The 26,784-nt window shown below is 40.0% G+C and overlaps 3 protein-coding genes across 3 annotated transcripts in view; all 3 read right to left on the bottom strand.

Annotated features, from left to right (window-relative positions):
* Positions 1–433: 433 nt before the first annotated feature.
* On the bottom strand, positions 434–2,627 carry LOC148331204 (calcium homeostasis modulator protein 2-like). Its single transcript, XM_088303993.1, has 4 exons — positions 2,598–2,627; positions 2,051–2,327; positions 1,285–1,880; positions 434–1,051 (listed from the first exon to the last, which is right to left on the bottom strand). The coding sequence occupies exons 3-4, from the start codon at positions 1,834–1,836 to the stop codon at positions 623–625; spliced, it is 981 nt and encodes a 326-aa protein (XP_088160119.1). The 5' UTR covers positions 1,837–1,880; positions 2,051–2,327; positions 2,598–2,627; the 3' UTR covers positions 434–622.
* Positions 2,628–5,235: 2,608 nt separating this feature from the next.
* calhm3 (calcium homeostasis modulator 3) lies at positions 5,236–7,507 on the bottom strand. Its single transcript, XM_088305546.1, is given in 5 exon segments — positions 5,236–5,270; positions 5,273–5,693; positions 6,246–6,373; positions 6,472–6,599; positions 7,221–7,507. Coding segments are annotated over 5 exon segments (999 nt in total).
* A 740-nt stretch (positions 7,508–8,247) lies between these two features.
* hells (helicase, lymphoid specific) overlaps positions 8,248–26,784 on the bottom strand; it is a 29,784-nt gene continuing 11,247 nt past the window's right edge. The window contains exons 11-23 of the mRNA XM_088305479.1: positions 21,563–21,706; positions 21,170–21,366; positions 20,189–20,282; positions 19,926–20,087; positions 16,911–17,053; positions 16,653–16,797; positions 13,071–13,154; positions 11,578–11,697; positions 11,360–11,476; positions 11,036–11,195; positions 9,689–9,785; positions 9,340–9,416; positions 8,248–9,039 (exon numbers count right to left, since the gene is read on the bottom strand). Coding sequence (XP_088161605.1) covers positions 8,951–9,039; positions 9,340–9,416; positions 9,689–9,785; positions 11,036–11,195; positions 11,360–11,476; positions 11,578–11,697; positions 13,071–13,154; positions 16,653–16,797; positions 16,911–17,053; positions 19,926–20,087; positions 20,189–20,282; positions 21,170–21,366; positions 21,563–21,706 — 1,629 coding nt within the window. The 3' untranslated portion in view covers positions 8,248–8,950. The remainder of the gene's footprint in view (positions 9,040–9,339; positions 9,417–9,688; positions 9,786–11,035; positions 11,196–11,359; positions 11,477–11,577; positions 11,698–13,070; positions 13,155–16,652; positions 16,798–16,910; positions 17,054–19,925; positions 20,088–20,188; positions 20,283–21,169; positions 21,367–21,562; positions 21,707–26,784) is intronic.

The raw sequence follows: 26,784 nt of genomic DNA, 5'->3' as shown, positions 1-26,784 counted from the left end.
CTAAGGGCAATTTAGAGTGTTCAATCGACCTGCCATGCATGTTTTTGGAATGTGTGAGGAAACCGGAGTACCCAGAGGAAACCCACGCAGGCACGGGGAGAATATGCAAACTCCACACAGGAACCCACGTCCGCTGCTGTCTCTCACTGTGAGGCCATCGTGCTAACCAGTCCGGCCACCGTGCCGCCCCGATCATCCTCTATTTAACAGTAAATAGTCAACATCCTAAAAACAAAAGCAAGCACAAATATGACTCACAGAAATGTTCCCTCCTACTTTAGTCATCAGTTCAGGATTGACTGTAGTCGGCACCAGACTGAATAGCATTCTTGTTAAATAGTCACTACAGCATCCCTAAAACAACTAATCAAATATTGTCGATGCACATGCATAATGTACAGACCCTCGAATGAATATATTCTTACATTAAAAATTCAATCAAAAGTTTTAATTCTGTAACGCAGGAAATTTAAAGCACAGCTTCAGAGTCCGAATGACACTGTGGTGATTGGCCGCTTTTTCAAACTGAACGAATCGAGGTTACTTTTACAATGTCTTACAAAAGAGTCACCCAAGGTAGAAATAGTTTGAAATGAAACACATCTTGCAGTGACTGATTGCGCTAAGTAATAAAACTGTCAAATACATCCATTTCTTTATCAAAATCTTCCACATTGTGCTCCTCGTTGTATGTGGCCCATTTATTGAGCCTGCTGTATAGAGGTAGTCCATTCTTCTCCCGGTAAAGGTAGACACCAGTCACTCTATTCCACTCTGTGCTGCTGATGGGACTGGCTTGAGCCTGGTGTTCGATGATATGCTCCTTCTCATCCTTCTCCAAAGCCACGAAACCAAAGAAGCTCTGAACGTACTTTGCAGCCATGAGTTGCGCGTGCACAGCGGCTGTACGATGAAAGATTGACTTTTCATTGGAGCGATACTTGGACCAGTATTCTTCCTGCTGGTAGCCGAGGGGCGAGGAGCAATGTCTCGTACACATAACCATGAACACCATCAGAGATGTCCCGGCAACCACGAGCCAGCCTATCAGCTTAAAACAACATACAAATCACAAGTCAGACAATTGTTAGGTGTGGTATTATCCAGTATGTTAGTCTACAGCATCATCCTGTCTGGGAAATAGCTGTTAAATAACCAGTTAGCTCTCACTTAATAGATTTCTCTTTTGTTTGTTTTATTAAACAAATATTTCTCAAAGCCTTTCTTAAATTCATATTGGTGATAAAATTAGATGGCGCTGGTAAAGACATTGTTTTCCACTACCTGTGACTCGTATTTCAGACGTCGGTCAATTTCTGCCCAAAAGCCTTGCAGCTCTGTTGGAAGACTTTCCTTGCAAGGGAACTTTGCCATGTCCTCTGAATTATAACCAGTGGGGAAGTCCTTCACGGTGACGGGATCAGTAAACTCACTTAAGGCACACGTGTATGCCAGACCCTGCAGCAGGGATAGGACAGTCCACGTAAGAGGTGCCACCACGGCTCGACCAAGAATACTTCCCAATACTGCCAATGCTGCTGCTGTTGACAGTTTCCGGAACCTCCTGAGGCGACACTCTGATACTAGATCCCAAGTTCTCTTGTTCATCATTACTCCAACGATGAAAAATGCCAAAGCTGGAGCACCAATGGCAGCTATGCCATAGTAGTAATTTCTCCCAGGGGAACATGGACAATCAAAAGCAAAAACATTGTATGCTGTCTGGCTTGCCACAGTGCCCAGAGCAATCAAACCATTAAAGACCATCACATCTTTACTCTTGAAGAACAGAGATGCAAATTTAAAGTTTTCCGTGACAAGGGCATAAGCCGCCATGTTTGGGATGTTCGGGTAAGATGCTGAGCTGAAGTAATGTCAAGCTAAAAAGAGGAGAACAGAAAAGAAGATAAAGACATGAAAAAATGAGTTGCATTTTCTTCTAAAATCACAATCTAATCCATTTTGAAGAGTTAACTACATCTCATGGGCATATTTTGTAAACCATATGATGACAAAAATTCTACAGTTAAAGTAAGTCATGCTAACTTACAGCCTTCCAGTGTCCTCAGGCAACACATGTGACTGAACTTTTATAATCCATTTAGCGATGCCGTCTGTGAAGATAGTTGCTCAAAAACAAAAACAAACAAACAAAAAAAGACTGTGCAACATGGATTTTTTTTTCAATCCAAAAGAAAAGTCTTCCTTCTCATTCTGAGCTCAACTTTGCGTATGTGTGAGCTTTGTGGGCACCAGCGATGACTCATAGCAAGGACCTGCCCTCTGGTTTCCTCCCCAGTGGAAAAAAAAAAAAAAAAAAACTAGGTCTACAAGTGAAAACATGTGCAAACACAGCCAAGTTGAGAACTGGAAAAGCTTGCTCGATTAATGCATCAGTTTGAAATAATGTGTAAAATCTAATTAGATAAAATAGTGCTTAGCATGAAATATATACTCTTTATATCCATGTACAACAAATGCTAACTTGATGTCGCTTTAGGAAGAAAACAGTTATCAAAGACATGTACTTACTTTGTACTATATATGGAGTGCACAATGCACAGATCCCTTCATATCAGCGCTACAGAAGTACATACTTGACCTGTGTGCATATTGGAGGGCTGTGAATCAAGTCCCGCTGCAGACAAATGTAAAAATGGCAACAAGTCATTGGAGAGTTGAAAATCTGCTTCTTATGCTGTTTGGAACTGTCTCCACCCCCAAGCTTGAGAGGTGCAACACTCTTTGGTGCCCTTTTCACTCCGACATCTCTTATTACATGCTTGCATGTGTCTGTTCTGGTTCTCTGTGTGGCCTCCAATACAAAAGCTATACCGCAGAATATAAATTGAATATGACCTGGAGGGATTAGAAAGAGTACAATAAAAATGAGCTCCTACCTCTGATTGAGTTTTCTTTATTATGCCTTCAATGCTGTCGACCACAATGAATGACTTAACATCATGACTAGGCCTCAATACTGCCTTCAAGATGCTTTTAATTATGAGTTGAGCTAAATCAAAAATGTGTTAATCACGATGTATTTGGTTTTAATGAGAAAATTCAAAATATCTAAATTATGTACATCTGACCAAATGCAGAATTACTAGTCTTTGCAGAGGGGCACAGTGGTTGACTGGTTTGCACAATGGCCTCACAGTTCAGAGTTGCGGGGTTCGATCCCGGGCTCCGGCCTTATTGTGTGGAGTTTGCATGTTCTCCCCGTGTCTACGTAGGTTTTCTACGGGTACTCTGGTTTCTTCCCATGTTCCAAAAACATGCATGGTAGGTTGATTGTACACTCTAAATTGTCCCTAGGTATGACTGTGAGCATGAATGGTTGTTTATCTATGTGTGCCCTGCGATTGGCTGGCAACCAGTTCAGGGTGTACCCCGCCTACTGCCCGAAGACAGCTCGGATAGGCTCCAGCCCGGCCGTGACCCTTGTGGGGATAACCGGCTTGGATCATGGATAGGTATGTCTTTGCATGTTTCCATGAGAACCTGTGGGTGGATCTCACACCTATGCAAAATGTTAAGACTGCAGCTTCACCTATTCAAAGCAACTGTATCATATGACTTGCTCCTCCTGCAATAGAATAGAATAAAATAAACCTTTATTAATACCACATTTTAACTCCACCCCAGAGGAGGACCGGTTTTACTGTTTATGTCATTTCAACGATATTGAAAATGAAATGCATTTTTTGTTCTATTATTCCCTACATCAAGATTTGCGGATGCAATTATTTTATAAACTTTCAGATGTTGCTGTATACTTGTTTGCAATGTCAGAGGAAGAAAGACTCAAGGATCTTTTCATGTGTAAGCCATTTTATTTGGCTCAGTTTTTAGTACATGCCTGGATGCAACGTAAAGGGACCCTCTTTTTTTGATTAATCTGTGAACAGCTGCTTACTGTTTATGTTTCTTATAAGTCCATGTGGGCTGGGCTCTATTGTGCAATACACTAAATAAGAAATAAAAAACAAGCAAAGCGAAACAAACAAACCACAGTCTGTAAATTATTACATTATAACACCAAGTGTATAGAAGTACCACACACGAATTACAATATCAAATATAATTTAAAATGACATCTCTTTTCTAGGGTCTGGAAGAAGATTCAAACGGTTGCCCTCAGCAGGGAAAAAAAATCAGGAACAACCCAGAAACCATCAAGGTTTCAAACCAGCCATTAACTGGAAACTGCTGTAGAATCAGTAAAATAAGTTCAAGATCTGCCTGGAGTGAGACCCAAAAATCTTCTGGACAAAGGTCTTATGATCAAACAGGACAAAGAAGTATATTTGGATGTGTGAAGGTGAAGCTTTTCAAACCTCTAAACCCTAACAAATGTCAAGTATGGTGGGACTAACATCATACTCTGGAGCCGCTTTCCTGACCGTGTCACTGGTGATGGAGAACCTACTGAAAGAACAGTTTAATGTTACCAGTTTGAAACACACTTCTGAAATAACATATATTAATAACAATTATCAAAATAATCAGCAATTAATTAAATGAGTAGAAATGCGTAAATATTACGGCTGTCAAAATTAAAGCATTAAATATGGAGATTAATTTCAATTTTATTGCGGACAAAAAATAATTAACTCAGTTGTATTTAATTCTGTTGCAGCAGACCTCTGCTCACGGTGCAGTCAAACTTAGAGGAGAGTTACCATTGCAAAGACGGACTTCTAAATCATTTAGATTTTACTTAAAAAATTTACTCGCCGGGTCATTGGAGAAATCCAAAATTTGCACACTTTGCGAAGCCAAATTCAAATTCCATATTAGTTGTACATCTTTGGTGTATCATGCAACTCTATTTTCTGTATTTTACAGGAACATAATCGTATTCAAAGATCAAAGGAAGCTATTAGAAGAGTCTGAGTAGAAATGTACTTTTATATTTTTTTCCACGTTAATGCCAAGATTTTACTCAAGTAAATATCGATTCCAAGCTTTGTAAATAATTGATGTTATTTTAGCAATAAATTAGTTAAAAAAATTGTAATCGCTTGACGGCACTGGTAAATATCAATATGCAAATGATGACTTCATCAATGTTCCTAAGAAATAACAATGGCCCATGGTGAGCTATTTTTTTAACATGCCTGTAGGTGACTCATGTGGTCCAACCCAGCGCCCATGGGTGCCATGTCGTTGACCTATGGTCTACGAAAAGTTATTTATGTCACCATCACTCTAAACATAACCACCTAGCATTTATCCACAAGACAACGTCACAATAGTAGATTTCGCCTTTCGTCCTTGCAGTTAACACACATCCTGGGTCTGTAGGCAGCTTTAGTTACATCCAGTTCAGGTTTACTGAAGTACCATTTCTGGAGCAAGTTGTCCACTTGCTCTTGCTTTGTTATCCCGTGAAGTCTCTCCTGCTCTTCCTCTACCCAGTCCTCTGTGAATTGTTTCATTAATTTTGGATGTAGGGGACATAATTCAACATCCTCCCTCACCTCTTCGAAGAATTGCACAACACATTTCCTGGCAAAGTCTCGCGCATGGAGGACACAGGTTTCATCAAAGAGTTTCTGCTCCACATCAAGATAGTTGCTCCAGTAGCGTGTCTGTAGGAAGGTGGCATGGTCATCAAAACAAGGCTTGAGGACTCGTCCTAGAGCTCCCAGCACAATCAGGAAAAGGAGGATGGACCAGCCAACTGCCTTGAAAGGAATTGATTATTAGTAATGATGGAACATAGAAATTTCTTTTAAATAAATTTTGTGTCAATCGGTTGTGATGTGTTTTTATATATCCTATTCATTATTATTTCCATTGCACTAACTATTGTCTTATTTATCTAATTTAGAATAGAATAGAATAGAATAGAAATCCCTTTATTGTCATTGTACTCAAGTGTGCAACGATATATTTATCTGAATTATTGTTGTATTGCACTGGAGAGGGGAGCTCTCTAATCTCGTTGCACACTTGAGTACAATGACAATAAAGGGATTTCTGATTTCTGATTGACAATTCCATGTAAGTTAGCATTCTGAATCAAAAGGACAATCACATCAAAATACAAGAGACAAACATGCAAGCTTCACAAGAAGGTCTAAGCCCGATTTCTAACCATAAACCCAGATATACTAATAACCATGCTGTTCTCAATTAATTAATTTCTTTGGAATTTTGACTTGTGACAACATTCCACAAAATTCGCAAATTTAGAGCTGGAAATCATGCAGGTGTTAAGGTATGCTGCAAATTACTTGTGAATAACAGCGAACATAACGGGATACTGCTTTGTGGAAAGAGCTATTCCTGAAGATGACATCCTCCTTGCAGGGCACTTTGGCCATTATTTTGATCACATCCAGTCCAGTGTTATTGGGCATACCTGAGGGCAGTATACAAACATCATGTACCACATACTACAGAAAAGAATATTCATTTCACCCGTGTATACAGGACAAATGCTACTGTACAGCACAATACCTGAGAAGAGTATTGGATGGACGCTCACACTGAAAGCACAGATGAATATTTTCCCATCCAGCAAGGTGACTAGGATCCACACCATTGGTGCCAGGAGGGCCCGCTGGATCATGGCTGAGAATAAATACCTGCAATAAGAGATTAATATTTGCCCCCTTTTCATCACATTCTGTCACTTGTCTCCTCACTAGTGTTCTTTCAGGCACCGCAAATGCAAGGACATATGAGACAGTCCCACTTTGAATCGTCATCAGCTTTCAGTCTTCTGCTGAAAGGGTAACAAAAGTTTTGCTCATGGTCCCTGAAGCTTAAAGCAAACTAAATTCAAGACTTGTTAACTCCAATTGAAATGAAATGTACTACCAGCTTGCCAATGCCCCATTTTGTCTAAAGTTGGTTAAATCCAGAAATGACATGTATCTGTTGAAACCCCTTCACTGTTTTGTTGGTTCCACCGTTGTGATTGCTTTGACGTTACCGTGAGTCATTCTGTAAATATAATTTTTAAGAATGTTAACTTGTTTGGAGATTTAAGACTATTTGCAATCATAAAATCTTATGTGGCAACATTTTACTTTAAGACTCGGCTGGAATGATTGATTAACAACATTAATGCCAAAAAGGTATTTTTTCCCCCACACAGTAAAAGGATCTGCGGCAATGCTGTTTGCTGCAATGTTCTTTCACAGCTCTGAAAAGAATACTGTATCTCAGTTGATGTTCTATAAAACAAAAAAAATCTGACTTACTTCACCACAGCTGGATTTTTAGATCGTTTTCCAGTAGGTCTCATCCACTCATCCATCATGACACCTGTATGCCGATTGACCAGGACTCCCAGGAAGAAAAGGATAATGGGTGGAACAACCATCACGCCCAAAGAGTATAGTTTGTTGTACTGTGGAAGGCAAGGACAGTTGAAGTCGAAGCTGGTGTAAAGCTTGACGCTGACCAAGGCGAGGACGATACAAATCCCATTGGAGATTGATTCAGAGTTTGACTGGAAATACTGCAAAATTAACTTCAGACGCTCCATAATTTCAAGAGTGGATAAGTATGTCTAATTATTTCTAAATGTGCTAATTTTCTAAACATAAAGGCAAATCAGCGGATTAAATGCAGTGTGCAGACAAAGCAGTCATGAAGTCCTTTCGGTAGCGTGCCAGGGAGGATGCACACATAAATCACCTGACAGGCTGACACTTGAACAATGTGACCACGCCCTAAGTCATTTGCATTCCCATAAAAGCTCAGAACAACACACAGAACAACCATTCACACTTCCACAACACCGATGGACAATTTAGAGCATTCAATAAGCCTACCATGTATGTTTATGGAATGTGGATGGAAACTGGAGTACCCGGAGAATACACAAGGGGTATGCACACCCCACACAGGAAGGGCAGAGCCCGGATATGAATCTAAGAACCCAGCACGTGAGGGGGACATCATAACCCATAGGTGTCAAACTCCAGTCCTGGAGAGCCAATTTCGTGTGTTGCAGATATGCAGAAAATAAAATACAAATGAGAGAAAAATTACAACCACTGGATGGCAGACATGGCTTAGCAGTGCTTACATTACAACACAAGTAGGGTGAATGTTTTATGCGGATTTGGAATGACATGCAGGACAAACATATTACCATTGACTGTTTTTGTGAAAATGTTCAGATGAAAAGCGTTATTCAAATATGACAAAAATATTTTGGGGGGGTAAAGTTTGAACTGTAGTTCATTTAATTAAACTTACTTTTGAACACAAATGATGTTAGGATGTTTGTGTGGCCCATGATAATCGTTCCAGTTTTGGGAATTAATTGCCCACTCTGATTAAAGCAGAATACATTATACCCAAACTCAACTTTATTTCCATTGGGCAACGTATACAGAGAAAAATATTTTACAAACTTAAAAAATTAAAAAAAAAAAAAAAAGATCCTAGTTATTGCCATGAAGGTGCTCTCAACTATATGCGCATAACATGTCAAATGGCACCATAAGGCTTCCAAATTAAAGCAGTAGTAACACATAACTAAGGTGTAAACTTAAAAAAAAATAGGATGAGACTTTTTTTTACACATAGCCCTTTTGACACAAGCAAATATGACTTGCGGTTTTGACCAGGCATGTCAAATGCAGCACAAAATGAATATATTCTTTGCTTTCAGAGTATACTGAAGCATAACAAGTTCAGGATAAAGCGAGGGACAAGTGAGGCAGATGGAATAGTGCAGGGGAGACAAAGAAAAGTGTCAACAGCAAGTAAAGATGATTACAGAAAAGACAAAACTACAATGAAATATTTCATTGAATCAACTTTAAAGTCTAACAATAACAAAACAGCCAATAAACAGTAGAGTACATTTTTACAGTGTATTCTTGGAAACATACAGTCCACTGACAGTCCAAAGTCACCTGAGCACCGCTCCAGTTTACTTCTAAGGGAATGTTGTGAAAGTGAATATTTCGGGTCTTTAAGTCAAGGTGATGTCTGATGATTCAGCAGTCTCCATAACTCTGAAGACTCCAACTTTTTCCTTCCTCGCTCCCCCTTTGTCTTTATCTGGAATTTCATAGTTAAGTCATCAGTACCACACCACAATATTGTATTTGAATTATTTCATGTGCTGAGGTTGAAATAGAAAAATCCCTCCCTTTATGAAAAAAAAAAAAGAAAAAAGAGAGAAAAATATTTTTTCAATTTCTATGACCTCTTAGTCATTTTAATTTTTGAGGCAAATCACACACTGCTATTGTAGGAAATTATTTTTACACAGATACACTTTTCCACATTGTTGCAAGATCCTAAACACTTATGTTGACCTAAAAAAATTACTTCTCAAATTAATTCTTGTGTACCCACCCAGCAGGTCACTACGATCCAATAAAAAGTCCAGGTCTTGATCACTTATCACTTGCTGACCACTTGATTTCACCTCCCTGGAAAGGGAAAAAGTGACAGCCAAATGGTAAAATATGGTTTAGAAAAGCGACCGTTGTTAGCTTGAATGAAAACTCCAAATGTTGACAACTCGTAAACACACTTTATTCGCAACTGCCACCTTCTCCTCCACAGCAAAGACACTTCCTTTTTCACCACCCCATGCCCTCTCCTCCTTACCCCAAGTAACACTGCCCCCTAGCTGTGTGGCATGTGAAGTTTATTACACAAAATAAGACAACAACCGTTATCGGCGAGGCATACAACTTACTTCTCGGTGCCTCGAGCTTGGAGCATCTCCAACAGATCATCCAGATCAACGCAGCTTTTAGTTTGGTTCAACTCTGCCCTGCCACCTTTGAACTTATCTGGGTAAAAAAAAAAAAAAAAATAGTCAGGAGGGGGGGAGGGGCGGGGGGGGGGGGGGATCAATGAAATACAATTATGAAATTTTCTTCACCAGTGTTTTGATATTTCTATTAGTTATTAATAAAATATGAATAGCTACAAAATCACATCATCTCATAAGAAAACAAGTGACACACTTAATAGTGTTATCTTAACATGTTTCTATTGTGACATTAACACGTGTTGCGCAATGGCACAATAGGCGGCTCACAAACTTATCCACAGGCACTATTTGAAGAGGCCAAATCACACCATTTTAAGCATGCCAGTTACTTAAAGACACATATTTATGATTATATATTACCTCTGTCAGAATGTTGATCTAATATGTATCTTATGAAATAGGAGTTAAATTGGTGCCATTTTTCTTATTGAATTAATGTTCCAGGAAAATAATTCTAAAAACTAATTTTATTTTCAGTAGGTTATTCAATTTCATTATTTTAGAAACCCAGATATTCCAGATACTAGAATGGTTCAACCCAACTTGTCTTGTTACCTGCCAATCACTTGAAGACGCAAACAATGGAGTTACAGTTGAAGCGTAAGCTTCAAATAAAAAAAAAAAAAAAAAACTCAGACACAAGTGCAAAAGGCGGCCAAATCAGAGTCCGCAAAATTCCGGTTGTACGTTGAAGATCATGTCTTATTTGGATTTACGCCCACAGGTTGCAGATCTCCATGATCCAAAAGGGGACACTTTGTTGAATATTTTTTGTGGACCAATGCAAATGAAGTTGAAAGGTTCTAAAGTTTAATAAATCATACAATGGTGGCATGTTGAAAGTCTTATTATAATTTTTTTTTCCCAAAATGCTTTGCGCTGGTTAAGGGTTACTCGGCTGAAAAAATATCTCACAGGGGGTACACCACTCAAAAAAGGTTGAGAACCACTACACTAGAGGGTTACAAAGGAATGGATTTACACTTCCGTCCAATTCTACTCACACAGAGAAATAAATTGTGCACTCATGTCCCGGAACATAATTAAAAATTAAATTTAAAAAAAATATGCCGTTCCAAGTCGCCCACCCCCTTTTTCATTCACTCTACCACTCAAATGATCTCAATTTCCTGTACCTTCACAATACCCTGATATTTTTTCACGAATCCCACGGGTCATGTGATTCTCAAAAAATGTCAGCATCTAGCGTGCACCACCCACAAAACATTAACAAGATCTGCTTGGGCTTATTACAAATTGACTAACTCTTGTGGATGACCATCTTTTCCAGCTTCCTCTTTGCTGAGGCTCTCTCCAGAATCTTTTGGTCGATGGTGTTTGCTGTGATCAGACGATACACCACCACTGGTTTAGTTTGACCAATGCGATGACAGCGGTCCTGAGCCTGCAGGTCTCCCTGGGGGTTCTGAGAACAAATATTTGAAAATGTATACTAACAAGCCACTTATGTAAACAGTTTCATTCCTTAAAGCCTAGGTTACATTTTTATCAGGAAATTGTTAGCAATTACATTGACATTTTAACTTCATCTCATTGTTCCAAAAGTGTTGACTCCTCTTGGCGACCTACCCAGTCACTGTCAAAAATAATGACAGTGTCAGCAGCTGTCAGGTTGATCCCAAGCCCTCCAGCTCTGGTGCTGAGCAGGAATATGAAAACCTCTGGATCGTTGGAAAAGTTAGCCATCTGGAAGAAAAAAAATAATATAGCAGGGACACTACATTTATCCACCCACCCCAAAAGTACCACATTTGTACATACTTCACTATGATCTTATTATAACTCACATTTTCTTCCCTATCAGCATAAGACATGGTGCCATCCAATCTGCTGTACTGGAAGCCACGCAGATAGCAATAATCCATGAGAATGTCCAAGATGGAGGTCATCTGACTGAAGACGAGGACCTTAACAACAGTCAAGTGTTTCATGTATTACGGCAGGGGTATCAAACGTGTGGGCCGGATAAAATCCAACAAAGTGGTTTAATCTGGCCCGCGATTAGTTTTCGTAAAGTATAAAAAACAAGTATGACTCGACTTATTAAAAGCAAGGTTTTGTTTTACCTCAGAGGTATTCAATTAAAAGTCACAGAGGTCCACAACGAAAATTTCTTCCAATTCAAAGGTCCGAACCAAAGTCCTATGTTCACATTTTTATATAGTTTCAATATTTAGTCATTTTCAACAGAGCGCACTTATATACGAAATATTTAGCAATGTTCCCATTTAAACACCTTTGCCAGTCAAACAAATATAAGCCGTTTATTTCATATTCAAGAAAATGTGGCTCAGGAATTTAAGGGTGCCACTTCCAGAAAAAACAGTAAATTATCTCCTGCAGGAATATATAAAGTGCTAAGCATTGAGTTAACATCTTTTACCTTTTTTTTTTTTTTTTAAATCAAAGAGTTATCAGCCTAAAAAAAACGGAAAGCCTAATTATCCAAGTAAACCAGGTCAACATGTTCAGTACACAATCAATAAAAATGGCTGTCCTCATGAAAAACTAATTCAAAATGAGCTTTGACACCACCTTTTCTTTTGAATATTTTTTTTAACTTCTCTTAATGAGAAAAATTAGTTTGTGACTGCCCTGCCAGTGACTTAAATCTGGGTTGGAACGGAGTCAGGGCCCTTGGGATTTGGTCGATTATTTCACACATCTGGGCTTTGTGTTTTCCTTTAAATAATGTTTGTGCAACCGCATTTAAGCACTCATTCACAACTTCCCCATTACTGAATGTTTTTTATGTTTCCCCAAAATCCATGATACTTTTAGTGAACATTCGTTTGCATGCCGCTGGGATGTAAACGAAAATGTAAAAATCTGTTATACTGCACTCAAAGTTCGATGTTTTTGCCCGCGTTCACCTCAAACTTCAGCGGATAATTTTGCACAAAAGGGCAGTGCTTTGTTTCGTAGTGGCGCTTTGCAATTTTGCGCCGGTTCCGGAGCATATGATGCACACTGGTTTTGTATCGGCTGCAGCCAGAACGAAACTAAATTTCTCCGTCCATTCATTAAAAACAATACGCATCGACCTTGCTAACTTCTTAGCAAGGCATACTGTCAGCAGCACTCACTTCCGGTCTGCTGCGCAATTGGCAGTGGATCGGAAACAAAAGATTTGATTGGCTCAAATCAGTGACACCTTTTCCGTATTTACTAGCGCCAATGTTTGCGAATGAGCCCTGAAAAAAATTCAGCATAGATTGGCCATGGGTCCGGTCCGAATCATCCCGCGGTCCGAACCGCCATTCGATGATGCCTGTTTTACCTTGTGTCCCTTTTCCTTGAGTGCGGGAAGAATTCGGTCCAGTATGAGAAATTTCCCAGAACACTGTACCAGTTGCTCATCAATCTGTATCAAAGATTGTAAGGAACAATGTCAAGAAAGAAAACGCAGCACATATATACACATAGTTGGGGGGACAGATTTGACTGAGTCCAGAGAGCCTTGCTGTGGGGCAGGTTGTAGATCAGCAGTGTCCAAGCCTTCATGCGTCATCTGTCCTCTAATTTTAATGTACTTAGTGCTACATAAACACGGCCTAGGTCAATAATTGCCAGTTGGGAATCAGGGAAGCCAAGTAAAAGGATCAAAAGTGGGTATTCACTAGGGCTGCACGATGTGCAGTTTGAACATCGCGCTTGCGATGCGCGCATGCGCGATTGTCACATCGTAGGACGTGCGATGTTTTTGTCTTTTTTTTTCTTCTTAGAGCATACAAAATTTGTTTAGCTTCATAGAAACAGCAAGCTACTATATGCTCTACAAAGCCTGTCTCGATCACCCCTTCCGTCCTGCCAGTCACTGGCCACTCCCCCAACCCCTCCATTTCCACCACGACGACTGTGTGTGTGCTTTGAAAATCACTAACAGGCGACATGGAAGAGACGACGGCGGCAGTAGATTTAGAAAAGAAAGTCAACATCCAAAAATATTGAATTATTTCGGCCATAAAAATGAATATACAACACACAAAAAACCCTCTGCCGACAGTGCCTCGCCGTTGTTGATGCGACACGAGGTAATAGGGCTGGGCGATATGACCTCAAATCAATATCGCAATAAATTGGGCAATTTTACCTCGATAACGATAAATGCACGATAAATTCCCCCTGAGGACAAAAATGTAAATAAATGCAGGAAATGCATATTAACTGCTATTTTTTAATTTATTGACCAACTGGTACACATTACTTTCAATGAAAAATAGAAGTACAAAAATCATTTGAATAAACATTCGAAATAGCATGCTTTGCATGACTTGAACAATGTCACAAAGAACAGGAGAAAAAGGGTACCTCTCACAAAATCTTTTTATGTAAATATATTGTGCCGAGATGCTGTAATGCCATTTGCAAAGGCCTAGATTTGCGTAAAGGTATCTTGTAAACAATATAAATAATGCCATGTGCAAAGGCGCTAGTCGCCTGTAAACAAAATGAAAAAAAATGTCAATGGAATGCCAATGCCAAATAAACGTGTGTGCTTCATCAGGAAAATGTGCAGTCTCGAGTACTCCGGTGCGCAGTCGCCACTTGTCGTCTATGTACTGCACATTCAGGCTCAAACAGGGATCCATGTTGCGACTCGACCACAAGTCGGATGTGGATGGAAAATGCTTGACATGTCTAAACTCCCGTTGTTGTCCTTATCGGGAAGTGCTGTTTGCGGCAAATATTTTCGTACCTCTTGTCGGCTGCGTTCATGAGGCGTTTAAATCCTGAGCGCTCCACTGTAACTAGAGGAGATCTATCTTTAGCTATGTGTTAGGCTATCGCGTCCAGTTCTGAGACGTTCTCTCGTATGGTGTCGCCTCCGTTAGTGGGCTGTTGTCACTTGTCCAACCTTGCTTCTCACTTTGACCTTTTAGCACAAGCTCCAAGTCAACAGCATGGTTGTGTTGTGGGTGGTGAAAAAGAAAAGGTTGGACGCGCTGTTTCAGGTGCTTACGACGCACTTTGTAGTTCATGTTCTTTTGCTCAAACATCGTCTTTATGGAACCCAAAACATTTCCAAACGACAGATGTCAAATTTATTTTCGGGACAAGCGCGACAGGAACAATTTCAACTAACGTTACTTCGTCTGCAGCCGTGTCAGCCGCTTCAGGATTTGAATCGTCAACTACGAACGCGTCTTCTGTTTACATTCTTCTACAGCGCATGAGTCACGTGACTACATGCGCTGGAGCCGTCTTAAAGAGGCATGAACATTGCCGCAGACAGAAAAGACTTTTCTTTTTCTTTTTTTTTTTAGGCACCAAATTTACCGACACGGGCAAAATGATGTCGGTCATTCTAATACATTTCGGTAACGGTAAATTTTCGGTTTATCGCCCAGCCCTACGACGTAATACAACAAACTCGTCCGACCATTTGAATCGCTATTACGAGCCCCTTTATAACCAGTTCAGACTCATTAGTGGGACCTGATGTAAAACCACCTACTCGAAAAACAATGACAGACGCCTTTATTATAACACCTTATGATAAGAAGTCCAAAGAGCATCGACAAACCACGAATGCAATAACTTTTCACGGGGCGAAAGTGAAAGTGAAACTCAACGCCGTCACATTTCTATCAAGTGGCCATCCCAGAGCTGTATAATAAACAAAACAAAGTCTTCCCAAACAGAGCTATCTAAGTCATCTGGTGATTTATTTTCTAGTCTCAATATCGCAATGTACATCGCAGCCTCCCCAAAAATCGCAATGTCTTTTTTTCCAATATCGTGCAGCCCTAGTATTCACCAAACTCAAATGACATGGCTCCTCGTGGCATCCTCCTATTTATAAGGTAGCGGAGGTAGTTCTATTCTCTGTGTATATCCTTCCTCAAACCTTGTTCTCCGCCACCGTAATGTATAACTAAGTTGCAGACCAGAACATGTTCAAGTGGGAACTAGACCCCTAAACATTTTAAAGCAAGAAAACATGGGACTCTGATCATTATTGCATTTTTGGAATTCAAATTATACTGAATAATTAAACAAGATGGTTTGCAGCACCATTTTTGGTGAAATCATTGTCAGCTGCAGATATGAAGAGACGCCGAAGAAATAGTTGCGGGATGCCTAATACCACAAAGCTCAATTGAACTGTCGGATGACAGATTGCAGAGAGTGACGGATGTTGCAGGTTCTATACTATTGGCCTATCCCCATCTCATCTGTTATTTTTACACATTATCCACCAAATGCAGGCGTTGCAAATAGCTTGAGAGCAAATTGAATTATTGTTGTTCTTGAATGTGCCAGTGTCTAAAAAGTGATGTAAAATTCCACCTCTTTATTCACTTTGTAAACTGTGCTCATTATGTCAGTTTTTTTTTTTAGACAATAGATAAAAGTAGTTAGGTGTGAATCATTTGAGAAGTCCATTTTGGAAAATGTGATTGCCTGTAATGCTTCACAGATTCATGTTCAACCATTAAAATGTTAATTTTTTTTTTTATTTTAACAAATAAACCAAATAAAAAACACCAAATTTCACCATTATGGGACTAATAAAGGCCATCTTTATATTTTCATTGCTAAAAGACCTACTTCAAGGAGTTGGCCAGCGGAGGCAGAGGTGAGCTCACACCAGCCGCTCATTGTGAGCTGGCGCTGTATTATATCAATTTATATAAATGACACCCAATAAGTCAGCATTATTTTACAGTATTCAAATAACATTTGAACGTAATTTTGTGCAACAGTAAATGGTAGCAAAATAAGGTATAATACCAACTTGAAATATGTGGTGTTGGTAACTCAAGCAATCATTTGTAATCACATTGAACACTTTGCAAATTCTCGTATATGAGGTATTAGGCAAAAAAAAAAAAATCTAAACATGAATATATTCTACCTTAAATTCTTGTGTGGCAGGATCCAGAGGATATTCTATCAGGTAAGGATGGTTACAACACCGTTTTAGCAGCATGAGAAGATTCTTCATGTTTAGGTTGATCTGGGCATTCAACGAGCACTGGATGTCCAGCACTGGAGAGGCGCTGAAAATGGAGCACGAGGGAGTAATTAATTATATGAGAAGGACAACAACTTATTTGAGTCAGTGGACTAATGACTGGATTTTTTTTTACAAGTCTGAAGGATTGTTTCTGACCTCTGCTCCTCCTCCTTTTGGACCTTTTTCAGAAACTTTTCAAAGCCTGAAGGTGTATCTTCCTCAACTTCACTGTAGTCCACCAGCTTTCGACCGTGACGCTTTGGTCTGCCATCCGGCGTCAAAACTACAGGTGCTTCAGTCTGGCAAGCCAAAAAAACAAACAAACAAAAAACAAACGTATTTTTGTTTCATTTACTATCAATGACAAGTGTGTGTACGACAGCTTGTTTTCTATAAAACTAAACAGGCTGAAGTATAATGGCATTTAAAAAAATTAAAATCCAATTGATTTTTCTCTTAGGCATGACCTCCAGCTAAACGTTAAGCAAGACTACATTATTTGTTTTAAGCGCCGTATTACTTATTTTTGCCCCATGTACAAGCATTTTGTAACCAGCGGTGGTTAAGTGCTCTATAAATACAGTCGAGTTGAGAACACTTTTCAATTCATTTTAGAACTGCAACTAGCAATTATTTGAATAATCAATTGAGTTAAAAAAAAATCCCTTTTTCAAAAACAAGACATTTCCATTTGACAATGCTGAAAATGGTCAACAAATTATGATTCATTAACTGGTTTGCTCTGTAACATTAAAAATTGGGTACAATGTAGATATTTTTTTCCTTCCATAAAACCAGATTGCAAACATCTTGATTAAACAAAAATATATTCCTGTTGAGAGTAGGGTTGTCAAAATAGATAATCAAAGTCAATATGAAGCGATACTAAATCTAGTATTGAATCGATACAAGATATTGCATTAATATAGTATCAATAATTTTCTCGCAGCCTCATTCTGATTACACCAACACGCACGCTCTCTCCAGAAACCAATGGTGTGTGCTGTGAACAGCAGCATGTGGGAAATGAAGAAGACGTAGCCTTCAATGTCTTGACCATAAGCTTCTGAACACCTGTGACCGGCGAAACCAAAATTTGTCAGACTAAGATGGCAGCAGCGGGGTGTGGAGGTGCTTCACAACCCATTTCATGTGAGCATCCAAAATGTAAAAGTACTTTGGGTGTGAGGCTGATGAGTCAGGAAAGACCAAAAACTGTGACCGGCAAAAAATAAGTTGTTATTCTAGTCTACAGTACCGTAAGAATTGCACTGTATTTCTTGCAGTTCACCACTTTTAAATGTAGCTATAAAATGTGCTTTTTCAAGACTAACACATTGTATTAAAATCATGCGTGTGGTCGTCGCTCTCTAATTTGGCTTAATCTACATTTACATATCACTTTTTACATTTTCAGTTTTCGCTTAAGGTTTATTGAATATTCATTATGTTTGAGGTTAGGAGTTAAGTTAACATTCGATTATGAGTGTGATGCATATTATAAGATATATAAAATATTAAGATACATAAAAAGTTTAACTCTGAAATTGTGTTACCCAACAATTGTTTACAAAAATGTAAAAAGTTAAATTGCAATTCTTTACACCATTTCAGAAATATATTGACTGTTATACAGATCAATGTCAACCATTTAAAATGAAAACCTCAAAAATATTAATAAAAAGGTGATTTATTTTTTTAGCCCACAGTGCTACCGAGATTTTTTTTGCTGGTATCGAATCGAGGTTAAAGAAAAAATGATATCGTTACAACACTGTGGGAAGCTTTAAAGTGGTGATGATTATTTTGTCAAATCCAAGACCAGACACAAAAACGTGAATACCAGATAGTACTCCATCTCCCCCTCAATACCTCAAAATGGTGTGCCAGGGGTACACTTTAAGCTTAGGTTTGCTGGTTGCCGCTGTCTGTGTTCTTGAGTGGCCAAGGGTTTGCTCTTTAAAGGCTGTATTAAATTAGTTGATTTGAAGCTTTTTAACAGCTCTCACCACTAACTTAACATCACACGCAAATACAATACAACTTTATTTATATAGCGAATTTTGCATAAACCTCCCATGTGGGTTGCGCAGTGTTAATGAAGGTGAGAGGCACAGCTGGGCACTTGACCCTCTTTTGCCGGACAGTCCCCTGGCCTCCGGCTGCAACCTGGGTGCCTTTCCGGCCTCGACCCTCCGGTCTAATTCATAAAATCTTTCGGTTCCCGACCCCGTTCCATTAAGCCGCCCCCCAAAAAATGAATAAATGGATAAATAATGCGTCCGTGCATGACCAGACTAAAATCCTCCTCCATGCTTAGTTGAACCCTTTTTTGAAATTTGTCACCCCCCACCCCCAGGGCCAAGAACAGGCGTACGGCCGAGCCGCAGGGTCGGACCGTTCCACCCCCAGGATGGACTGCCCAGCTCAGGTGAAGGGAAGACAACACTCCACACAAGCCAGCTTCTAGTTGGCTGCAGGCTGCAAAAATTCAACTAGAGGTGATAGGTTTCTGTGGTCGGCATTAAAAGGCTTTGATCGAAATATGTCAAATCATAATTGGTGCACTCCAAGTTTTCATACGGTACTGGTGATAGCATTTAGATGCCTCCACCCAACATGAAGCTGTCGCTGTGCTGCACTTTTCGGGCATCTACTGTACATGTGTTAGAATCATCAAATTGTGTTTTAATGTACTGCTTTCACTGTCTTTGTTGCCATTTTATGTTATATTGTATGTAAAGTTGGGCGACATGGTGGCCCGACTGGTTAGCACGATGGCCTCACAGTGAGAGACAGCATCGGGCGTGGGTTCAATCCCGGCCATCCTGTGTAGAGTTTGCATGTTCTCCCCGTGCTTGTGTGGGTTTCCTCCGGGTACTCCGGTTTCCTCCCACATTCCAAAAACATGCATGGCAGGTCACTCAAAATTGCCCCTAGGTATGAGTGTGAACGCGAATGACTGTTCGTCTCTGTGTGCCCTGCAATTGGCTGGCAACCAGTTCAGAGTGTCCCCCGCCTACAGCCCGAAGATAGCTGGGATAGGCTCCAGCACCCCCAGGGACCCTAGTGAACAGAAGCGGTATAGAAGGTGGATGGATGGATGTATCTATGTAAAGTGCTTTGTTACAGGTCCAGCTGTTGTGGAAACTTAGTCGTTAGCGAAGGTACCTTATGCAGACCAAGCACTTTTGAGATGGTCTTGTTCACCACAGCGGTGTAGAAGGTCTCCTGTTTGGCAGTTAGAGGGGCATAAACAATTATCTCTTTCTTTGGAGGAATCTCCAGTGTCACATCAGTCTTCAGTCTCCTCAGCAAGAATGGAGTCAGAATCTAAGACAAAAATAGCAGAATAGTCTGGCTCAACAATACATGCAATCCAAAAACTAATATCAGCGATATTCAAGTACGGTGCTACGTGTTTGGGGACTGACCTGGTGCAACATGCTTAGGATGTTCCCCTCACGCTCAGCAGCCACCACACTCTCTGCCTCCCCGAGTGTGTCAATGTCGAACCAAGACTCAAAGCTAAAATTACGAACAAGACCAGTCAATTCCTTAGCTCTGCACACTTGACAGTGATCACTATATAAAGGACAGCCAGTTGTGCCAACTTCTCTGATGGAGAAATTACATACACCTAGGCCTGTCACGATTGTTGCCTCCGACAACAACAATGCAACATTGTGCTGAAATGATGTTTAATCGCTGACATGGAATTTCCTTCCATTGCTATGCGGATGACAGTCAGATCTATGTCCCGCTGAGCAAAAAATACATTCTCTCCTCGATACCACTTTCATCCTGTCTAGAGGAAATCAAAGTCTGGATGTCGATTTCTTGAATTTCAACAAAAAGAAGACAAGTTATGGTGTTCGGTCCCAGTGGCCCTTCTACTTTCAACCCTGTTGACCTTGGCACCCTGGCATCTTATCTAAAGCCAACAGTCTCACACTTGGGCTTTAAACTGGACAGTTTAAAAAAAGATCGCCAAATCAGTGCTGTTGTTCGATCCAGCTTTTTTCATCTAAGGTAGCTGGCTATAGTGAAGCCCTTTCTTTCCCAGCAGCACTGAGAAGCAGCAATCCATGCCTTCCTTACATCTCGGCTACATTAATGTAATGCACTTTACTATGGAGTCAGTCAGTCCTCAGTCAAGCGCCTACAACTGATGCAAAATGCTAGTGAAAACCAGGTGTTTATTTGTTTCTGTATCTTTTACCAAGCAAAAGTAAATAAATATTTTTGTTAATCCAACTACCTGATTATTCCATTTGAATTTCCAGTAGAATATCCAAATACCAAAATATGCGATAGCTGCAGCCCAACCCTCATCTATTCATTTTCAAACAGTTTACCTTTCCACACTGAACTGTAGATAACTATCCTGAAAATGTGGCTCTAAGAACTCTTACCTCTTAAGGTCATCAAAGACCTCAGGCAAGAGAAAATTGAGGAGGGACCACAGCTCAGACAAGTTGTTCTGTAGTGGAGTCCCAGTAATCAACAGCTTGTTGTCAGTGGGCAGCAGTTTTAATTCCCGCACTAGTCGACAGTTGAGGTTTTTTATTCTGTGGCCTTCATCTACAATTAAGTACTTCCACTGACAACGCTGGAAGGGGGGGGAAAAACAGATGAGAACTAGTATTAGTTTGTACTTTTAAATAAAGTATTTCACATCTGCCTCAATCTTAAATACAAAGAAGAAACTATAAAGGTAGAAATTTTCCATTTGGTTGGCAACCACAATTTATAGTACCTTTATTCATTTTTTGACCCAGTTGAACAAAACAGAATAACGATAATACCTGAAGGTGCTTTCTGTCAATCATGGCAATCTCATATGAGGTAACGACGACGGGACACATGCTTAGGGACCCCTGGGATTTGAATATGTGCTTCAGCAGTTTGCCCCTATGTGGTTGGGGGCCATGATAAAGCAGCACAGACACCTAGAAAGGCAAATGACATCAAAACAAAGGAAATTATCATGAATTCATTACTATTACTATTTTTAAAAATTATACACTATTTGAGACCTATAATTATGCACCAAAGTGGAGATCTGATCTATTTTACTCAAGTGGTTTTAATAGTTCAAAGCATGCCCCCGCTCATGTTGTTATTAGAAATGGAGACATGCACCAGAAAATTTTGCAAATGGCTGAACGTAACTCTGAACATGCAAGACAATTGGTTGGACATTATTGGACTCGCGTGGCTTAGGAAATTTGACAAACATGCTGCTTTTGAGGGTTTCAGAGGTCTCTGGATAATGTTATAATAACTAGTATGTAAAGACTCAACAAAAATTGATATAATTGGTTAATGCTCCTTAAAACATCCATTGATGCAAAAAAATAAATAAATAAAAGCGTCGATTAGCAATGACGTGAACCATAGCCACTCTCTCATGTCACGGTCACTCGATGGTGACCATGGACTATGTGTTGCATTTACGAATGCAGAAATCTCAGTACTCAAAGCTACACAACATGACCCATTTGCCACAAGCCATTAACAGCAACACCAAATTTATAAAAAATAAATAACCTACCAGGTTGTTAGAATATACTAAATTACTGTGGTTTAAAAAAAAATTTAATGTTTAAAGGTTTTTTTCCTCTCCTTTTTAGAATTTAGAAATCCCTTTATTGGTGCCAATAAGAGCAAGCAAACACTAATAAAAAGTAATAAGGGGTTCAGGTAAATACCACATTTCAAATGTGTAGATTATATTCTACTTATGAGAGCAGTAAAACAAAATATTCTGTATTAAGGTTAAATAAAAACAAAATTAATCCATTCAAGTGTTTATTTATTTTCGCGTTCTTTAGCACAGCATTTCCTTAATTTATTCATATGACTTCAGTCCTGCCTACATTAAAAAATGGATTGGTGCCCAAGTAAAGTGAAATATGTTTACAAGTATGTGTTTTAGTATTTAGAGGTAGTTTCATACAATTAGTACAACTCAGCCGAGTATAGTTGTTGGTTCCATTTAAAATACACTGAACATACACACTTGCGCCAAACAACACGCATTACTTTTGTGGACGGCTGCAGCACAACACGGGCGCACAAAGAAAAGGATGGTAGGGGTTTAAAAAAAATAATAAAAAAATCTAATTAGATTTGAGAACTGAAAATCAAATCTGTGCTTGAGTGAATCATTACGTCCCTTATAAATACACACCGAACAATACTATTTGTTGTTTTTTTTTTTTCTTAGAAAGTAATCCCTTGCCACTTTCACGCTTCACTTTTTGAGGCTTTAGTGTTTTGTGGATTTTTCCAGCATATTCATAAAAAAAATCTATAAAAATAGAGCCATAATGCAGTAAGAGGCGTTGCTTCGAAGACAATGAAGTTTGAGGCTTTGGATACACCCACCAGCACTTATAAGGCACATAGTACCCACCCGCAAGATCAACCAATGAGAGCACGAGTGGCTTTATCCCGTGTCCTGATTGGCTGCGTATCACTGTAGTGTTGACAATTGTTTTACCTGCCAGTCTACATTAATGCAGTGAACGAACTGCATTTTCCAAAGTAATTTACACATCCAACATGCTTAGTTGGCCACAAACAAAGAGGCCAAAACATTTGTCAGAATATATAAACACCATGAACACTGGGTTTCATCATTATTCATACAAGGTTTCCACACAAAAGCAAAGACTTTCGATCGACTACTAAGGATTAAATGCATTACAAACAAAGTGGTAACAGTGGAATCAGTGCTCATTGCTCCAAAATAAGCTGAGAACCAAAACATTTTATTTGCCAACTGTTGTGGCTTTATTTCACTAAAAGCAACACAAAGAAACGTTTTAACAACATTGAATTGTATGAACTTGTTCTAAAACAATACCACAAATACAAACTCTATCAAACATATCTCTTCTTTACTAGTAACAGCTAGTTGTTATCAGAACCAAGAAGCCTACCAAACCTTGTTTGTCAGGCGAATAATAATGTAAACATTGCCCTGGATGATTACAGATTAATAGCGTGCTCATTTTTGTGTGTATAGTTGTGTAGATAGTTAATATTTTACGTTTGGAATGATCAATTTCTGAAGTAACTTTTCTGCCAAGATTTGGAGCTAATTTCCCTCAAGAATAATTGCGCAGCCATGGAGACATGTTTCTGCCACTAATATTGTTACTGCCGTTTCAATGATACGCTGGCGAAAGAAAGTTTTAACGCGCACTCACTCACCATGGGTTGAAGTTGCGATGACGTTCGCTCGGCTTCACTGGTCTTGATGTTGATGTGTAGTTATGTATGTCACGTCAAACAGTCAAGGGTTAGTCTTAATCGTAGTCATTTCAGTCCAGATGTCATGCCGTGAAGTCAAGTAAATCAAATAAATAAATCAATGGCTACGGTCTTCCAAACTTCAAATCAAAACCATACGCGCATATGCGGTAATCAATACAATATACTATCTTCTATCTTCCAGTTTGTACATAAATAATGCGTCTTGAGTAAGTGCGGTTGAAAAACGGTATCCGACCAGCGTTCCCCCACCTGTCCTGCATTCGTTATTTATGGATGAACGCAACCAGTGCCGACGTCATCAATTGCCCTAGTGGTGGTGTTGCCATACTGCATTACTCAAAAGAAAACTGCTCCAACATACCGGCCCCTATTATTATGGGCAAAGCGAAATAATAATACTCAAAATTTGGAGCATCGTACAATATAAATAAATACCAATTTGGCCAATCGCACTTTCGAGAAGGTGCGTCATTGACCAGCTGGAACCAGCAGACAGATCTTGGTTATCGGTCTCCCTATAATACTGGTCGGCGTCTGAAGTTTCACACTTCTTACAGTTCCTCTTTGATCAGGGTTTGTATCTACCACTCTGGCAATAACCCAAGATCCTCTTGGGGAGTTGGCATCAGCAATCAGCACAACATCTCCTTTAACAAAGTTTCTTCTGCTTCTGCTCCATTTATGGCGTTCTTGCATAAGTGGAAGGTATTCCTTTACCCATCTGGACCAGAACAAATCTGCTATATACTGTACTTGTCGCCAGCGTCGTCTGGCATATGAATCGGTTTGCTTGATGAGTCCAGGTGGCAGCAAAGTCTTTACCTTTAATAGCAGGAGGTGATTTGGGGTCAGCGGTTCCAAATCGTTAGGATCATCGGACAGGGTGGTCAATGGACGGCTATTAAGGATGGCTTCCACCTCACAGATGACAGTGACGAGGCTCTCATCGTCCAGAATTTGCTGCCTTGTAATGGAAAGCAAAGTCCTTTTCAATATCCTGATTAATCTTTCCCACACGCCTCCATGGTGGGCAGCAGCAGGGGGATTGAAGGTCCACCTTACGCCCTTCTGCTGCATGGCTTGGGTGATCTGATCCTGATTCCATTCCCCAATCGCTTCCTTCAATTCTCTTTCTGCAGAGACAAAATTAGTCCCGTTGTCGGATCGTAGTTCATTCACTTGACCTCGTCGACAAATAAAGCGTCTGAGAGCATTTATGCAAGAATCTGTATCAAGAGAATGGGCCACTTCAAGGTGTATTGCACGGCTGGCCAAACATGTGAAGAGGACTCCATACCGTTTCATTATGCTCCTCCCACGCTTGATCTCAATGGGGCCAAAATAATCAACTACAACATTAGTAAATAGTGGAAGATCCGGAGTGATCCTGTCTGTTGGTAAGTCTGCCATCTTCTGCTCACCAGTACTGCCTCTTAGCCTCCTGCATACTACACAGTCGTTGATGACCTTTCGGCAAAGAGTGTTGGCACAGGGGATCCAATATTTCTGTCTTAATACTGATAGCGTGTGATTCCTCCCACTATGCCCCACTTGCCTGTGAGTATGTTCCATCAGGAGATTGACACGTGGTGTCCCTTTGGGAGAAGGATTGGGTGCTTCATGCCTTCTGGCATTGCTAGCCTATTTAGTCGTCCTCCGACTCTCAATATGCCTTTATCAAGCAGTGGGTCAAGCTTGGAAATTGAGCTTTGACGTTTGATGCTCCTGACTTGATCCTTTAAGGCCCTGATTTTGCTTGACAAAACTGCACAATAGCCATCTCTGCTGACTTCAGGTCTTCCAAGGCAAGCTTCTGTGCTCGGATGGAATCTTTCAATGCCTTCATCTCAAGTTCTATCATGAGCTTTTGCTTTACTTGGTTCTTCTCTTTTGTTTGAACAGCGATAGTTACTTCCTTCCTATTGATTTTCAAACTTTGTAAAAATGTCTTTAAGGAGACACGAAACACAAAAGAGTCGTCTTCAATGCTCCATCCCACCCCAAGAGCTCGTTCAACGGGTAAGCGTTCTTTGTCCAAATCAAAATCCTTTACTTCTGTGGCACGTTCCTCTTCTGGTAGGTGTGCCAGCGCCTTCTTACTGTTACAGACCCATTTGGCAAGTCTAAATCCTCCCTGTGCACAGAGGGAGGTTAACTCCTCACATAATTTTGTAGCTTGAGCTTCAGTCGATACAGACTTTAAACAGTCATCCACATAAAAATTGTGCAGCAGTGTTTCGACAGCTTCCTTAGAGAACTTCTCCTTATTGTCCTCAACAGTCCCTTTTAAGGCATAGCTGGCGCAGCTTGCGGAGGATGTCGCGCCAAACAAATGTACAGTCATCCTGTACTCTGTAATTGCTTTTGTGATGTCGCCACCTGGCCACCATAAAAATCGAAGAAAATTAATGTCCTCTGGGCACACTCGGACTTGGTGGTACATCCCTTCTATGTCCGCCATCAATGCAAATGGCTCTAGCCGGAACAGAGTGAGTACTCCTAACAATGTGTTAGTGAGATTCGGTCCTGGAATCAGCTCGTCATTAAGTGAAACACCTTGGAACTGGGCAGGGCAATCAAACACAACTCGAAGTTTGTGCTTCTTTGGGTGTCGCACACCATGATGAGGAAGATACCAAACCTTTCCCTCCTCCAGCACCAACTGCTCCTGTGGGACAAGTTCCGCATGACCTTTCTTGATGACTTCGTCCAAAAAATTTGTATATTCGTGGTGAAAATGCGA

This window comes from Idiotropiscis lumnitzeri, chromosome 9, assembly GCF_059441095.1.
Source record: "Idiotropiscis lumnitzeri isolate Australia: NSW breed Sydney's pygmy pipehorse chromosome 9, RoL_Ilum_1.0, whole genome shotgun sequence".
In the NCBI taxonomy this organism is placed as follows: Eukaryota; Metazoa; Chordata; class Actinopteri; order Syngnathiformes; family Syngnathidae; genus Idiotropiscis; species Idiotropiscis lumnitzeri.
Note: the sequence above shows the minus strand (reverse complement) of the source record. Positions and strands in the feature narration are given on the sequence as shown.